The following is a 17,369-nucleotide window of genomic DNA, read 5'->3' on the forward strand; positions in this document are numbered from 1 at the left end:
TGGATGTGATTCTACAATTTTTCATATCTACAATTATGAGAAATTTATCTCCATATTTTGAGCAGGGAGCCTCACAGAAAATAGAAAATGGCAGAAGAGGTGTTAAAAATAACTTAGTTACATGTATTTGTTCAACATCAGAAAAAGAGCTGATAGAACCAAGTCTAGGAAAATCCACCTTTCCCCAAATCTGCTCTGTGTTTTTGACAATTTTTTTTTTTTGGAAAATTATCTTAAATGCTTCCTTCTGAGTTCTTTTAAAATGAAAACAGAAAGACAAAGACGAGGAAAACAAGAAAATGGTGAACCTAATTTCCCCTCCTGCTATCTCTGAAAGAGGTGGGTTCTTTGGTGGAAAATTCAGACTACTACTTCTTCTTCTTCTTCTTTTGTTTTTTTGTTTGTTTTTTTGTTTGTTTGTTTGAGACAGAGTCTCAGAGTCTCACTCTTGTTGCCCAGGCTGGAGTGCAATGGTGTGATCTTGGCTCACTGCAACCTCTACCTCCCGGGTTCAAGCGATTCTCCTGCCTTAGACTCCCGAGTAGCTGGGATTACAGGCACCCACCACCACACTTGGCTAATTTTTTTTTTTAGTATTTACTATTTTTTGTATTTTTAGTAGAGACAGGGTTTCATCATGTTGGCTAGGCTGGTCTCAAACTCCTGACCTCAGGTGATCCGCCTGCCTCAGCGTCCCAAAGTGCTGGGGATTACAGGCATGAGCCACTGTACCCAGGTGAAAATTCAGACTTCTGTAAATACTTGTTAGGATTGGTGTGGTGCATTGTCTGAAATAGAGAGAAAATATCCAGTTAGCCCTTACCACCACCAACAACAAAATGCTTTTTTGTAGATATATATTCCATTTTCTCACTTGAGGAATCTCAAACAAACCTCAGTCAAATTTGATCTCCAACAGAGCAGGGCTTGTAGGATGGAAACATAATCCAGACTACTTCAGGGAGTCAAGTGCCCCAGCAGAGCGGGATTTGGAAAGGAGTGTGGATGTGTTGAATGGAGGGATAAAATGGTATCTGTGGACTCAGGAATAGCAGTCCCAAAATCATATGTAAAATTTCTGGGTTCGTGATTTCATGGGCCCACGATGAAGAAACGGCAGTACACAGTACCGAATGATCTTCTGGAAGTGTTGCTTCCTTTATTTTCAGAAACTTAACGTCTACAAGCCATAGGACCATGTAGTTTGGCCTGTCTTCCCACTGGACTATTCCCATTAGACTGTTACTGTTAGATTATTTATGAGGCTTCCCATTAGACTACTGCCCATTGGATTAGTGCTGTAGAGTCTAATAAGAATTTAGGATGAGGAGATAAACTGATATTCAGATTCTTTCATTTCTCTGAAAGAATTAGCAATTTTAAAATAATAAAGTTTTAAATTAATGAGGCTTCTAAGCCTTTCTATTCATTTTTATTTTTGAAATGATCATCTTTATTTCAGTACAAATACAAAGATGGTTACCGCAAGCAGCTCGGCCACCACATTGGAGCCCGGAACATTGAAGATGACCCCAAGATGATGTGGTCCATGCATGTGGCCAAGATCCAGAGTGACAGGGAGTACAAGAAGGACTTTGAGAAGTGGAAGACCAAGTTCAGCAGCCCAGTGGACATGCTGGGGGTGGTGTTGGCCAAGAAGTGCCAGACCTTAGTCAGCGACGTGGACTACAAGAACTACCTGCACCAGTGGACGTGCCTGCCCGACCAGAATGATGTCATGCATGCTCGGCAGGCCTATGACCTCCAGAGCGATGTGAGTAATTAAGATCTATGGTAACTGTGCCCATAATAGTAATTCACAGAAATACTGAGACAGTGGTCTAGAATTAGGTAGAACCCTCAGAAGGGATGGCATCTCTTCTCTCTGCTCATTTTTTAGGCACCTCTTCTCCTTACTTTTTTTGGAGAGAAAGTAATACCTGAAACTATATTCAATTTGGCCTTCATATATTGAAGGACATATACATGAAGTTTGACTATCCAAGCTTTCTAGTGTTATTTTTTTATTTTTGAAATCATGTTAGAACAACTTCAATAATACTCGCTTTTGTGTTTAATCTCTCCAGAACATTTACAAATCTGATCTCCAGTGGCTGAGAGGCATTGGCTGGGTCCCCATTGGGTCTGTGGATGTGGTCAAGTGCAAGAGAGCTGCCGAAATACTGAGTGATAACATCTACCGCCAGCCTCCGGACAAGCTGAAATTTACCAGTGTGACTGATTCTCTGGAGCAGGTGCTGGCCAAGAACAATGCCCTCAACATGAACAAGGTGAGCCCCCAATTTGTAGGAAAATAAGACAGGGCTGTATGTCATTTAAGATACCTATTGTTAATTAAGTTAGTCTCTTTTTTTAGTCCAATTAAATTGCTCTCCAGTGTATAGTGATTCAGTTGAATTCTCTATTCTGTTAGGTAACAATATATGGGAGCATTTCTGCTTTGACATCTCTTGTGAAATAGCCAGCGTTAAGAATGGGACGGCTATTTTGGGTTCAAATGGTTTGAAGTCTATGAGAGTTAGTTATACATGCTTTGGTATGAAGGTTTCTTTCTTGCTGAGTACATATTTAGGTAAGCGCAGAATAAACAAGAAAGATGCAAGCCGGGCATTGTGGCTCACACCTGTAATCTCAACACTTTTGGGAGGCTGAGGTGGGCAGATCACTTTGAGCTCAGCAGTTTGAGATTAGCCTGGGCAGCATGTGGAAACCCTGTCTCTACAAAAAATACAAAAGTTACCCAGGTGTGGTGATGTGCACCTGTAGTCTTAGGTACTTGGGAGGCTGAGGTGGGAGGATCACCTGAGCCTGGAGAGGATCACCTGAGCCTGGAGAGGTTGAGGCTGCAGTGAGCTGTGACTGTGCCACTGGATTTCAGCCTGGGCAACAGAGTGAAACTCTATCTCATAAAAAAAAGAGAAAGATGCAAATCTTCATAATATTTATCAAAAAGAAATCTAGAGCTAGCACATACAGGTACGTTTGCAGCTAATAAACTAACAACAAACAGCATCAAATAAAATCGTGGGAAAGATTTGTTAATATAACCATAGTATAGATATGGATGTGAATATATGCTTGGGAAATACTTGCTTTTTATTTGATTGGGGTGGCAGTGACCTGGTTACCAAACACACACACACGGGTGTGTATATGTGTGTGTGTGTTTGATTATATATATATATTTTTTTCCTTTCATATCTTAGTATACATTTATATTTTGTTACAATAAATATCTTGTAAAATCAAAGAGGTTGAAAGAATGTTAACATACAGCACATGGAACAGACAGCAAGAAAGCTGGCTCTCAACTTTGTCATGGTTTCTTCATTGAAAATTCCTGTTTACAGCAAACTGTTTTTCTGATTTCTTAATCTTTTTATCCTTCACAGCGCTTATACACAGAAGCCTGGGACAAAGACAAGACCCAAGTGCATATTATGCCTGATACACCTGAAATCATGTTGGCAAGACAAAATAAAATAAATTACAGTGAGGTAAGATCATTTGTTTTATTTCTTTGGTCTGGCCACATTGATTTTTGCTGATGTAGAAATGTCAGAATTATAAAATTAATCCTCACGTAAGCCAGTTAGCTTAGTTGGCTTTTTGTGCCATTTACCCTACCTTGAATATACATATCATTGTATTTAAGAATAGGTAGATAGAAAGGTAGGTAGATTAGACAGACAGACAGATAGACAGACACAAAAATATCTTCATTCTGGGAGGGAAAAAATATCTCAAGTCAACTATTAATGACTAAACATAATTTTCATTAAAAATAATTGCTATTAATCAAATTAACACTTGCTTCAAAATTTGTGCAGCAAGTTTCTTACTTCAATTACCTCATCTGTAAAACAGGATTAAAATGCTTATCTTAAAGAATGTTTAAACAATGACTAAATAAGGTAAAATATTTAACATGCCCAGTGTGAAGCCTGGTGCAAAGTATTTGTTTAATAAACTTTAATGTCTCTCCTTTACACTCAAGTCACCATGAAAATTAGATGGATTTAATGTGCTCAAAATAACTTGAGCTTTATTTACAAGAACTGAAATGAGAATTCTTAAATTCACCCATTTCAAATTGCCTGAGAACAATAAAATACATTCTTTTATGAACTATCTTCAGCCTTGCTAAACTTGTCATTGCATATCTTTGCAGTCCAGAAATACTGCTGCATAAATAGCTTCTTGCTCAATTGTTCTTGCCAAAGTCAAAAATGTATATGGTTGATTCAAGAAGAATACTAATTTCTTAAACATGTTTATGTGTCTTCTTTTTTTTTTTTTTTTAGAAAAAAAGGAAGGCAGAGTTTTCTTCAGTTTGAGAGCACTGAAAGATTTAAGTACTAATTTAAATTAGTACTTAAATGATGACCAGATTTATTATTTTACCCATATTAATTTTGCCTATAATAATGTAGCCTTAAAGAGGAGGCATGCTTATATCAAATAATCATGACCAGTAAAATGAAGAGGGTATGATTTCACTTTCTCCAGCATTATAAAACAGACCAAAGGACAAGCCTGATTATAAATATTTGATTGGCCTTGGCTTCAGTCACTTTTGAATGGGACATTTTCTCTTGGCCACAGAGCTTCTCAGTTGGATTATCTTCCCCTGGGAGGTTTATTTTATCCAAGGCAGATGAAGTTAGTTTCTATTCCAGATTATAATAAAGCTCTTAAGCCTCTCTCATTTGTTTACATTAGCGGAATTGAGGTAGATTTTTTTTTTTCAGACTGCTGCAAAGATATTGGACTATTTTTTAATTCTAAAATTTTCAGCTGGATTTACTTTCTTTAAAATTGCATGATCATGCATTGAAGGCTCTCACTTCACCACAGTGCAATATATTAATGTAGCAAAATTGCACTCATCCCCCATGAATACATACAAATAAATAAAAATAAAATTGCATGATCATGTTGATTCCCTGAGGGATCTAAGATCACATTTCAGAATGACCCACTAGAATTTCTTCTCAACCCATTGCCCGTGATACCGTCATTCCATAAATGTAAAACAAAACAAACGCATGTATTTTTTCCTCTTAAATTCTCATTTACCTATTCTAGTTTTCTTAAGTAACAAGCTTTAAAATACATCCTTGATGATAGATAAAAGTGTTCTCTCCTTTGAAGCACTGTATCTTTTTTAAATGTTGAAAGAATTAAAGAACTCTATTTTTTTGGCCTGAAGCCATGAGATGATTGAAGCACATTTTTTTCCCACTTACACCATTTTTAAAACGTGAGCATTTATTCTTTAAAAACATAATAAATGAAGTATTTGACCTTCCAGTTTCAAAAGAAACATTCCTAGAAATTTTGAAGAAAAACGAATTCCCTCTGGGATTTATCTCAAAGATATTAAATTGATTCTTATTTTTACTTTAGCTTTTTCTTATAAAATCTCATCTTGAAAAGACTGTAAACTGACACATCTTAATAATCCACTTTATAAACACAATAGTGACCCCCTAAGAGTCTTAAGTCATTGAAAATATTGAAAAAATATTAAGTGCCTCTGTGACATACTTAAACTCCAGATTCTAGTCCAGTATCCTTAATTCAATCTAATGTGAGAATGGGGCATAAAAATGAAGTTTAATTATTTGTATCACACTTTTTCGGGATTTTCCTTACATTTAAGATTTTGTCTTTACACCGCCTCAACAATGAAAAGTACACTGAACAGCATAAAGTAGAGGGATGATAAAGCCTTATAAAACTGTAAATCATTGTAGTTTTCCCCTTAAAGCCACATATTATTTCTAAATTATTTTCCAGAACTATCTACTGGTACTGTGTCTGCTTTGTCTAACTCAGTAAACCTCTTAAAAGAGGAAAGGGGGAAAGTGAAATTAAAGATTAAATTATTCAATCATAGATTGATCTAAAGACTGTATTTGGATATAAATGAGCTACTTTCAAACCTCACCAACCATTCTTGAGGTTACTCAAAGGCTTTCCAAGGGGTAAAGTCGCATGGATCGTTTTAAGTAAATCAGTTAACATAGCTTCAACTTCCATACATATGCTCTTCTAAATTATCTGCCCAAGAATGCCCCTACAGTTTGAGTGGTGTCCCGCTTCTTTCATAGTCACTCTTCTGTCACATTAAAACAAAACAGGCATGGTTTAAAGGTGAAGAAAGAAACCAGAGAACTAAATACTACTCATTCTTTTGTACTGAATTCTGGATAGAAAAGCAACATTGCTATAAAGGAAATTATTGGGACATTTGATGAAATTGGAATATTCATTGTATATTTGATAAAAAAGAGAATAGTACTAGACAGTAATACTGTATCAATATTAAATTTCCTGAGTCTGACACATATACTGTGGTTAATTAAAAATATCTTTATTCTTAGGAGATACATGGTAAAGTATTCAAGGATGAAGGCCATGATGTGTACAGTTTTAATCAGTTCAACAATTGAAAATAAGTAAAATGAAGAAATACATAAACACATAAAGAGAAAGAGAGACAGAAAGCAAATACAGCAAAAATGTTAATAAATTGGGTAGTTGGTATTCATCGTAGCATTCTTGCAACTTTTCTGTAGGTTTGAAGTTTTGCAAAAGGTGGAAAGTATACATTTTAAAATATTAAAACATACACTAAAATATTTGACTAAGTATGATAATATAAGGATTTCATTTTTTAAATAAAGAAAAAGAAATAGTAATACTCATCCTAGTAGTTACTATGGTGCATGTCTGAAAGTATTAAAATGAAACTTTACCAAACATGGCTGGGTGCAGTGGCTCATGCCTGATATCCCAGCAATTTGGGAGGCTGAGGCAGGAGAGATCACTTGAGTTCAAGAGTTTGAGATTAGCAACACCCATCTCTACTAAAAAATATAAAACTTAGCTGGGCATGGTGGCACACACCTGTAATCCCAGCTACTCTGGTGGCTGATGCACAAGAATCGTTTGAACCTGGGAGGCATTGAGCTGAGATTGTGCCACTGCACTCCAGCCTGGGCGACAGAGTGAGACTGTCTCAAAAAACAAAAAACAACAACAACAATTTAAAAACACACACACACACACACACAAAACTCTACCAGACAACTTAATTCATTATTGTCCATCAAAACTTTGTAATCAAACCACCATGAGCCTCCTACAAGTCTCATTAAGAGATCCAATAAATTTTTATTTTTTATGTTTAAAAATTGTTAACTGTATATTTATCTTGTTTTGATTTATTGAATACCGATGTTGGCAATTATTTAAAATTTTTTGTTAAGAGGATACAGAATCAGTCAAAATTTTTATCACTGGTTCACTAAAAGGGCTAAAAGTCAGTGGTATAGATGATTTGTTGAACGTGTGGTTCTCAAATGACACTTCCATGGAACATTTGTGTTTTGTCTTCTATACACATCTGTCCTGCCAGAGAAATTGAACAGTGGTGGTGCTTTCTCAATTCATAGAAGAAGTTAATAAATAAAATTTTATCAGTTTTGCAGTTTTGACTCCTAAATCTTTGGTACCTGCCACCCTCATGTCTGCTAACAACTTCCAGCAGTTGATGAAATAATAGGGAGCAAATCAACATTAACAGAGGGATTCAGAAAGAGTGATACATCCTTAGTTCAGCACTGAATTTGATTATGGACACATCCTCCTAGTGGTAGTATTATTATATGTTATTATATGATACTATTCTCTGCTAGTAAAAATGTTCCCAATTCAAATTTGGAATTAAATAAATCAACATTTCTTGGTTGTTTCATGAAAAGGGCAAATGGTGAACAATCTAAGCACAAGAGCTGTTCATTTAATGTATAACATTTATAAGATTTGTGCAAAGAGAGGTTGTGTTGTTAAAACTTGCTGAATGTGAAACTTTCATTTAAATAAATATCCAAGGATAAACAGAAAGTAAGAGTTCTTTTTCTGATTTAAGACTGAACATACTTGTGTAGTTATGAATCCAAAAGTGGTCTTCCTTTGACAAAAAATATATTTTTCGAGTGAATGTGAATTCTGTATTTAAAAGCTACCCCTTCTTTCTTCAGAGCCTCTATCGTCAGGCCATGGAGGAAGCCAAGAAAGAAGGCTATGACTTGAGAAGTGATGCCATTCCCATCGTGGCTGCCAAGGCCTCTCGAGATATTGCCAGTGATGTAAGAGCTGATCAAGTCCTAACATTTCTTACCATCACGTCAGCCACACAGGGAATACAGCTGGATGTCTCTTTGGTCATCGTCCATCTTAACTCCCTTCAGTGCATAGGCAAATATATTGAGGCTTGAGATATAGATAACTTGCCCAAGATCACAAGCATCACAGAGGCATAGCCTAGACTGGAATGTGGCTCATTTGACTCCTTATTTTTAGTCTTTGCTCAATAGGAGTGAGTGCCTCAATTAAAGTTAGATGTACGTAAGCTGAGCTACTCACAAAACCTCAGGAGCTTCCTTGGAACACACTCAAGGCAAAGATGCCAGAAAAGAGGCAGGCTTAACTGAGTTTGCCCCATCACTTGAAAAAGAACATAGAAGGACAAAGTCTTCTTTCTATGCGGTGCACAGAACCAATATTTCTTTACCCTAAAAATGAAAACATCAGATCCCTGGACATCTTAAAAATTAATCCAAGACTAGTAAAATTCATTTTTATAGGTTTTAAGATTTTTTAATTCTGGTTAAATATATGTATTTATATATGTATATATATTTGTATATATTTTATATATGTATATATAATTTACCATCTTAACCATTTTCAAGTATACTGTTTGGTGGGGTTCAGTATATTCATATTGTTGTACAACAGATTTCCAGAATTTTCATCTTGTAAAACTTAAACTCTCTACCTATTAAATAACAGAAATTGTCCATTTTAAAACTATCCCTCCTAAATCATTTGTGAAGAGGAAATTATTTCTCAGACTATGCTAGAAAATTTTAATGATCCATGTAAACATACGCCCCAGGTGTGTTCTTAAATAGGCTCACTGACATGATGGATTTCTGAGACACTGTCATGGTTTATTACTGTAATTGGACTCTTCAGTATTCACTTTTTATCATTTTTTGCCAACATATGATTCTCTAGCATATATAAAGGAACTACTGTGGGGTTATTCTGTGGAGATGTGCCAATGAGCACAACAGTCCAGTATGCAGCATTACAGCGGCATGACCAGTGAAACTCCTCTGTTGCCTTAAAGATTTCATAGAAAGAACAACAGGGAATAGCCCTTTGTGCTTCCTTCTTCTTTATTGGATTCTCTCTTTCAGTACAAATACAAAGAAGCATATCGTAAACAGTTGGGTCACCACATCGGCGCCCGAGCGGTACATGATGACCCCAAGATAATGTGGTCCCTCCACATTGCCAAAGTGCAGAGTGACCGTGAGTACAAGAAAGATTTTGAGAAATACAAGACAAGGTTCAGCAGCCCAGTGGACATGCTTGGTATCGTTTTGGCCAAGAAGTGTCAGACCTTGGTCAGCGATGTGGACTATAAACATCCTCTGCATGAATGGATCTGCCTGCCCGACCAGAATGACATCATTCATGCACGGAAAGCCTATGACCTCCAGAGTGATGTGAGTTTCCTTGATGTTAGCTCTGCTTGTTAAAAGTGGATCCAAACGTGTCTGTGGGTTCTGACTAGTGCCAATGAACTGCAATTTGTTTGTATATTTCAAACAATTTACAATTAAATGTCTGAAAGGAGTTTCCCAATGGAGGTACTACAATTTGTTTTCTCCTCCAAAAGTTCTCTGCAGAAGAGGAAATAAAGTAAATATTATCAATTCTAAACAGGTATAAATCTTCCTAGGGATTCAGGCTTCCTTTGTCTGAATCAGATGAAACTTAACCCTTAAAAATATATCACTGCAAACTTTTGGCTAAGGAAGTAAAAAAAATGTGTGTGTTTGTTGGCAGACGGTAGTATGGAGATAGTGAGAGGGAAAGTATATTATGCTAAATTACTTTACTTTACATTTTACACTTACTGATGGGGAAATTTTATTTCTTGTGTTTATCAAAACCAGTCCTCTAATACTTATCAACATTCAGCATATCTACTGAGAGTAAAATAAAATGAATAATTAGGGAAATGCCAAACATATCTCTACAACATCACATTTCCTTTATACACTTGAAGTTTTGTGATTTTTGAAGATGGAAATAACAGTGAGAATTTTTTGACTGCAGTCTGAGTATATGGTTTTATTTGGAACTATTAGAGTACATTTTCCAAGGCTAAAAAAGCATGCTTTTGTGTAAAATCTTGTAATACTCTCATAGGCAGGACAATGTCTTTTACTTTAAAAGAAGAGCTTTGATCATTCTTGGTATACTCCTCTGTATCAAAAAAATGCTCAGAAAAAAAATATGCTTATGATTCAATAATGTATGTGAGTGAGTGAATTACTATGCTGGGAACCTTAAGTCTTCATCAGCACTTTTGTGTTTCTCTAGGATAACCCATTTTGTAACTATGAATCTGAAACACTAATAAATGTGTTCGTTATCTGTTGATCTGCAGAATTTGTATAAGTCAGACCTTGAATGGATGAAAGGCATTGGCTGGGTTCCTATTGATTCCTTGGAAGTTGTTAGGGCCAAGAGAGCTGGAGAATTACTTAGTGATACTATCTACCGTCAGCGTCCAGAAACGCTGAAATTTACCAGTATAACAGACTCTCCGGAGCAGGTGCTGGCAAAAAACAATGCTTTGAACATGAATAAGGTGAGTCTTCAATCCTCACTGTTAGATATCAAAAGTTACCACGGAACAATTTTAAAATTCTGACATATTATTGCATTTTAAAGATAATAAGAATCACGATACCTTCTTAAATGATTTTTCCACTATAATACCATAGTTACTTAGTGATACTTCAAAATATTAAACCATTGTTAAAAGTACTGTGTGCTTTTTTCTTTTTTTTCTTTGTGACAAAGTTTCATTCTTGTCGCCCAGGCTGGAGTGCAATGGTGCGATCTTGGCTCACTGCAACCTCCACCTCCTGGGTTCAAGCAATTCTCTTGCCTCAGGCTCTTGAGTAGCTGGGATTACAGGAGCCTGCCACCACGCCCAGCTAATTTTTGTATTTTCAGTAGAGACGGGGTTTCACCATGTTGAAGGCTGGTCTCAAACTCCTGACCTCAGGTGATCCACCCATTTCGGCCTCCCAAAGTGCTGGGATTACAGGTGTGAGCCACCGCACCCGGCCTAAAGTACTGTGTGCTTCTGATTGGATTAGTAGGTTGTTAAAAAAAATACTGTGTGCAATAACTCCTTCCTAGAAATTATTTTAAATACTTCAATCCAATTATACTTTTCATAACTGATAAGTCCTTTAACAGTTAGATTCTTGAAATAATTTTAATAAGAAACAAAGGTAGGGAATTTATGCAGCTGTAATAATTTTATTTCTACCTTGTATACAAGAGAGATGAATGGCACATAATCAAAACAATAATATCTGTGAACACCAAAATAATTTCTCTCTCTCTCTTTTTTTTTTGTAGCGCTTATATACTGAAGCCTGGGACAATGACAAGAAAACTATTCATGTCATGCCCGATACACCAGAAATCATGTTAGCCAAACTCAACCGAATAAACTACAGTGATGTAAGTAAACTGTTGATCTTGTAATGAACAGAAAGGCAAAACATGAACCATTGTAGCTGTTTTCTTAGGAAAATGTTTTGACTAATTTATTACACATACTCTGAACTACCATTTTCAGTAGAAGAGATAGTTCTCACTTGATTCAGTTTTGAGCTATGTGGTGGTCCACAAAGTAGGCTACCATTTTATTAATGGGTTATCAGTAATTGAATGATTATGAATAAATATCCCCATGGGAATTATACTTTTTAAAACCTTCCCCTACAGGTCAATGTGGATATCAAGTCATTATTTTATTCAGCAGCTAGCAAGTAGGCAAGGACTAGGTTTGAATCTGGTGAGTTAGTAAGCCGCATATTCTTTTGCTGCTCCAGTACGCTCTGATAATCATTTGATGTTAACATTTTTCCAGGCATTTCTGCCAGAACCAACATTTTCATAAGGGCAATGATCCTGAAATCCTGGGTCCATAGATGCATCATTGTCTGAGATAACAGTCCACAGCAAAATAAGAAAAAATAAGGACAATGTGTTGAGTTTTTCATAAAACTAAATAGATTACATTTTAAAATATTGTCCTTATTTTTTATCCTTCTTTTGTATTAAGATGGCCTGTCTTTTATATTATGATGACAATAATAAATAGTGTGTTTTCTTTTGTTTGAGATATAGTTTCATCCTGTCACCCTGGCTGGAGTGCAGTGCCACAATTTTGGCTCACTGCAACCTCCACCTCCTGGGTTCAAGTGATTCTCCTGCCTCAGCCTCCCGAGTAGCTGGGACTACAGGTGCACGCTACCATGCCCAGCTGATTTTTGTATTTTGAGTGGAGACGGGGTTTCACCATGTTGGCCAGGCTGGTCTCTTCTCAAACTCATGACCTCAAGTGATCCACCCACCTCAGCTTCCCAAAGTGCTGGGATTATAGGCGTGAGCCACCACGCCTGGCCAATAAATAATTTTTTCTTTTTTTTTTTACATCTGCTTGTTTGGCAAATAAAATTTTGCCAACCAAATGTTGATTTCCCCCTGCCCCATTTTTTGGTTGAAATTTACAAGTCAATAAATCCCAATGTTTGGAACATATGTCTTAAAAATCCTAAGCACCCATGAGGCAAAGCTATCTATAAATGCACCCTAATAATTGACTTTCTGGATTATTTCTGTAGTTTAAACGAGGACAAAGAAAATGTAATAATAAACAGCTTCACTTTTTATGGAAGGAGTAATGAATAATGACTTTCTTTTCTACAGAAACTCTATAAACTTGCTTTGGAAGAGTCCAAGAAGGAAGGCTGTGACTTGCGTCTGGATGCCATTCCAATCCAAGCAGCCAAGGCTTCAAGAGAGATTGCTAGCGATGTAAGTGGATGTTTTTGGAAAAGCCATTTCTTACTCCAAGATGTTGACAAATAGAAGCTTTCAGAATTTTTCTTGCCAGAAATTTAGTTACCCCTACAGGTCTCAATTCCCTTTGGTGATTTTTTCCCTATACAAAATTGTAAATGGAAAAAAAGAAAGAAAAGCACAAAATTCTAGACCCATTATACCTGTCAATCAATCAAAAATAGAGACACACTATTTTAAAAAAAGCGTTTGATGGACACCAAAAATGGGTTCATATTTTTGAGCCTCAGAAATTGAATACTGCATCTTCAAAAAAAAAAAAAAAACCAAAAAATACATAGAAAATTGAACAACAGTTGACCTAGATGTTTGTGAAATTAAAGGGATTAATTTATTCCCTTTAAATAACATGTGGGAAACAGCCAATATACATGTAAACTCTTCCTTACTACTTCTATTTATTTATTCTGGCATTAAAAGAAAACTATAGATGGATACGTTTTAGAGATTTGTTTTGTCCTTTGTAACTCCTAATTGGTGAGATGTCCCTCACTGGACACAAGAAAAGGTGGCGAAGTAAACAAAGCTTTTTCTCAGCATGCTCTCGCCTCTTCTCTACTTTTCTTCACATGCAAAACACCTCCTAAGGGTGCCCAGTGTCCTCATTCCGTAACAAGCCTTCTTAGGACTCAAATTTAGACTTTCCCTCTTCTGCAAGGGCCTCATGCCTTAGACATATGCTTCATTCCTTCTGTAATCTAAAAAGTATCTGAAACAGATCTCAATCAATTTAGAAGTTTATTTTGCCAAGGTTAAGGACACACGCCCTATTATCAAAACTTTTCTTGCTGTTAAGCTGGAGAAGCCCACACCATAATCGTCTCATGGTGAAATGGACCATAATGTGTTATTCTTGAATCTTAAAGGTAGAAAAGCTGACTCATAGTGAAAGCTCAGTGGTGTTGATAGGCTAATAAGAGTCATTTCCTGGTGACACATAAACTCTATCTAAATGTAACACATATCCTTGACTGAGAAGTCTATTATAAGTTCTAATAAGGGAACTATTGTAAAATTTTCTTAATGTCAAACAGTTTTGGGAAAATAACTATGTCTTTAAGTAGATGCTCTATTAGACTGTACAATATATTTACCTCTACTTTTTAAGGAATCAAAGGTAAACTAAGCAGTGTGGTATAATGAGGAGGAAAAATATTAGGAACAAGAAGCTCTTCATTCTAGGCTCATGCTGCCACCTGCTTGTGGTGTGACTGTGCATATCACTAAACCCCTGCTAGGTTCAGGTTTTGACTTTTAAAAATAGGGTTGATGATATTCACCTTTCTCCTTCACAAGAGTGATGGGGAAAAGAAAAAGAAACAATATGTGTGTGAACCTATGAAACATGATTATGTAAGATGTTCTTGTCATTATACTCTTATCTCTTTTCTTTAGTACAAGTACAAGGAAGGCTACCGCAAACAGCTTGGCCACCACATTGGGGCCCGGAACATTGAGGATGACCCGAAGATGATGTGGTCCATCCACGCGGCCAAGATCCAGAGTGACAGGGAGTACAAGAAGGACTTTGAGAAGTGGAAGACCAAGTTCAGCAGCCCAGTGGACATGCTGGGGATGGTGACGGCCAAGAAGTGTCAGATCCTTGTAAGCGACGTAGACTACAGGCATCCCCTGCATGAATGGCTCTGCCTGCCTGATCAGAATGATGTCATTCAGGCTCGGAAGGCCTATGACCTGCAGAGTGATGTGAGTGGCTCTAATATTCTTCAGTAATGGTTTAGAAAAGCATTCTAACTCTTTTGCCCATGGAATCTTTCCAGTCTGGTGAAACCTACAGACACCTCTTTAGGATAATGTTCTGAAATGCACAAAATAAAATATGTGTTTAATTTCAAAATAAACCAATCATATTGAAATATCATTATCAAAGTATGAAACCAAACCTGTAATGTGCTTTTCATTAACACATTAAGTAAAAAGTTATAGCAGTGACTGTAATAACTAATTTCAAAGAAGTGATGAGCATAAATACTTTAAGACATCAGCAACAACTTGTATTAGTCTGTTCTCACATTGCTAGAAAGAACTACCTGAGACTGGGTAATTTATGAAGAAAAGAGATTTAATTGACTCACAGTTCCATGGACTGTACCGGAGCATGGCTGGAGAGGCCTCAGGAAACTTACAATCATGATGGAAGGTGAAGGGGAAGCAAGCACATCTTCACATGGCGGAACAGGAGAGAGAGCAAAGGGGGAAGTGCTACACACTTTTAAACACCCAGATCTCATGAGAATTCACTATCCAAGGGGGAAGTCCCCCTCCATGATCCAATCACCTACCGCCAGGCTCCTCCTCCAACATCCAGGATTACAATTCATCATGAGATCTGGATGAAGATGCAGAGCCAAACTATATCAAACTATAATAGGATATAAAAAGACTTGAGATTTCTAAAGCTGACAAAGTCAGGTATAGTGTGAATACTACTATAATGTAATACTTATAATGGAATGAAAGGCTATATTTCAGTTAGAGGTTAATGAAAATGAGAGGATGTTACATATTTTTTCTATCCAAGTTCACTGATGCCAAGTTAAGAATTCCTGTTCTAAACAACCTAATTTTCCAAATGAATCAATTGCATTATAATTTTGTGTCTATTTAACTTACAGGAATTATCTATTGTAACTTCTGAAAGGAAGTTTAAAAATGAATTATACCTATTAAGACAATTTGTCTAAGAAACTTGAGAACAATAGCTCCCTAGAAATATGTTAGACACTTCTGTCGTTGGCCAATAGAGTCCTTTGGAGTCAAATATTACCTCATTGATATGGTAGCTCCTTGTTTTAATCAAGCTCTGATTAAATCAAGCACTTTTGGAAGAATGATAAAAGCAGTGACAGTTTAAAAAAAGAGAGATTCCCCAAAAGCCATAAAAACAAAAAGAATTGTTACCTTTCCTTACAAGAAAAATTTCCCTTCAACCAATTGTTTATATTCAAAGAAGAAAATGAAAGAAAAAAAAAGTATTTGTTACTTGAATTCTAAGACAAGAAAGAGGATGGAGGATAAGATAAATATGAGTAAAAAGAGATGTACTCTTTGACTTGGAAGCGTGTACATAGAAACATACGAAAAAAGATGTCTTTTTATCCCCCAAAAAACACATGAATGCAACATGTGGTCAGCCAGTAATGCTCATTTCTTCTCTATATACCAAGACGAGCTGTGAAAGCCACTGCCCAACAACATAGGAGCCAACTGTATTGCAACCCAGTACGGTTTCCATAAGAGGAAGTAGGGGCCATCAAATCAGAGAAGAAACACTTTGCTTCAAGAGGCAGGCAGTAATTTCTTAAGGTGGTTTTGTATCACTGAAAATGAATAGCATTAAAGAGATTTCTGTGAGTCTTTAAAACAGTAAATATTGGCTACCTTCAGGAGCCAGGCATTTAACTAGCCATTCTAAACCAAAGTAAAGCAATCCTGTGGGTCTTCCCAGAAATTTACGTAAATAAGATTCAGACTTATACATTATCTATGTATGTTAAGATCAGGTACCAGGCTGTCTAGGTGACATCTATAAATATTTGACATTATTTCATTTTCAGGCTATTTACAAATCTGACCTTGAGTGGCTGAGAGGAATAGGATGGGTTCCCATTGGCTCTGTAGAGGTGGAGAAGGTGAAGAGAGCTGGAGAAATCCTGAGTGACAGGAAGTATCGCCAGCCTAGAGACCAGCTCAAATTCACATGCATCACAGACACTCCGGAAATTGTCCTGGCAAAGAATAATGCCCTGACAATGAGCAAGGTGAGTCTCTAGCTGTTTCCTGTTGCCAGAATCATACCTTCCACAGATTTGGCTCATAAAGTAGGAAATTCCCTAAGGGTTCCCTGAGAAAGGAGGTGTCATAGGCTTAATTCTCATGCAGGCCTTTAACAGAGCATCTGATTGAATTTAAAGGTGACCCTGTGTGCTCTTCTCAATACCCTGCCCCTTAATTCTCTGTGTGCATGTGGGAACAGAGCCTGGAATGATTTCCCTGGAGTGATACAGTCACCCTTCTGAGCAGTGACCTGGAAACATCACAAATGCATTACCCTTCATTACACATTCTCCTAGGCAGAGCAGACTCAGGCCACTTACGTGTCTTTAGCCATCTGGTAAGGAATATAAGCCATTTACATTTCATTCTGAGGCTGGGAAACACATAGCGTTTCATAGCAATGCTGGTATATATTCAAATTGGTTGCTTGGGTTGCTCCTCCACATTAGATTATGGAAATCCACTTTTGAAAGCTAACTGCTATTTCTGCTTTCAGTTTTATTACACAA

General features: G+C 36.7%; 1 protein-coding gene across 35 annotated transcripts in view; it reads left to right on the forward strand.

The window, feature by feature from the left end:
* The window catches only part of NEB (nebulin), a 232,207-nt gene that overhangs the window by 108,403 nt on the left and 106,435 nt on the right, over positions 1-17,369 (forward strand). For 34 of the 35 annotated variants that reach the window (XM_033231530.1, XM_033231492.1, XM_033231495.1 and 31 more), the window contains 10 exons: positions 1,463-1,774; positions 2,088-2,291; positions 3,414-3,518; positions 8,073-8,180; positions 9,300-9,611; positions 10,562-10,765; positions 11,551-11,655; positions 12,910-13,017; positions 14,458-14,769; positions 16,641-16,844. In XM_033231530.1, coding sequence (XP_033087421.1) covers positions 1,463-1,774; positions 2,088-2,291; positions 3,414-3,518; positions 8,073-8,180; positions 9,300-9,611; positions 10,562-10,765; positions 11,551-11,655; positions 12,910-13,017; positions 14,458-14,769; positions 16,641-16,844 — 1,974 coding nt within the window. The remainder of the gene's footprint in view (positions 1-1,462; positions 1,775-2,087; positions 2,292-3,413; positions 3,519-8,072; positions 8,181-9,299; positions 9,612-10,561; positions 10,766-11,550; positions 11,656-12,909; positions 13,018-14,457; positions 14,770-16,640; positions 16,845-17,369) is intronic. The other variant, XM_033231518.1, reaches the window with a different exon arrangement.

This window comes from Trachypithecus francoisi, unplaced genomic scaffold, assembly GCF_009764315.1.
Source record: "Trachypithecus francoisi isolate TF-2019V2 unplaced genomic scaffold, Tfra_2.0 Lachesis_group13, whole genome shotgun sequence".
Lineage (NCBI taxonomy): Eukaryota > Metazoa > Chordata > Mammalia > Primates > Cercopithecidae > Trachypithecus > Trachypithecus francoisi.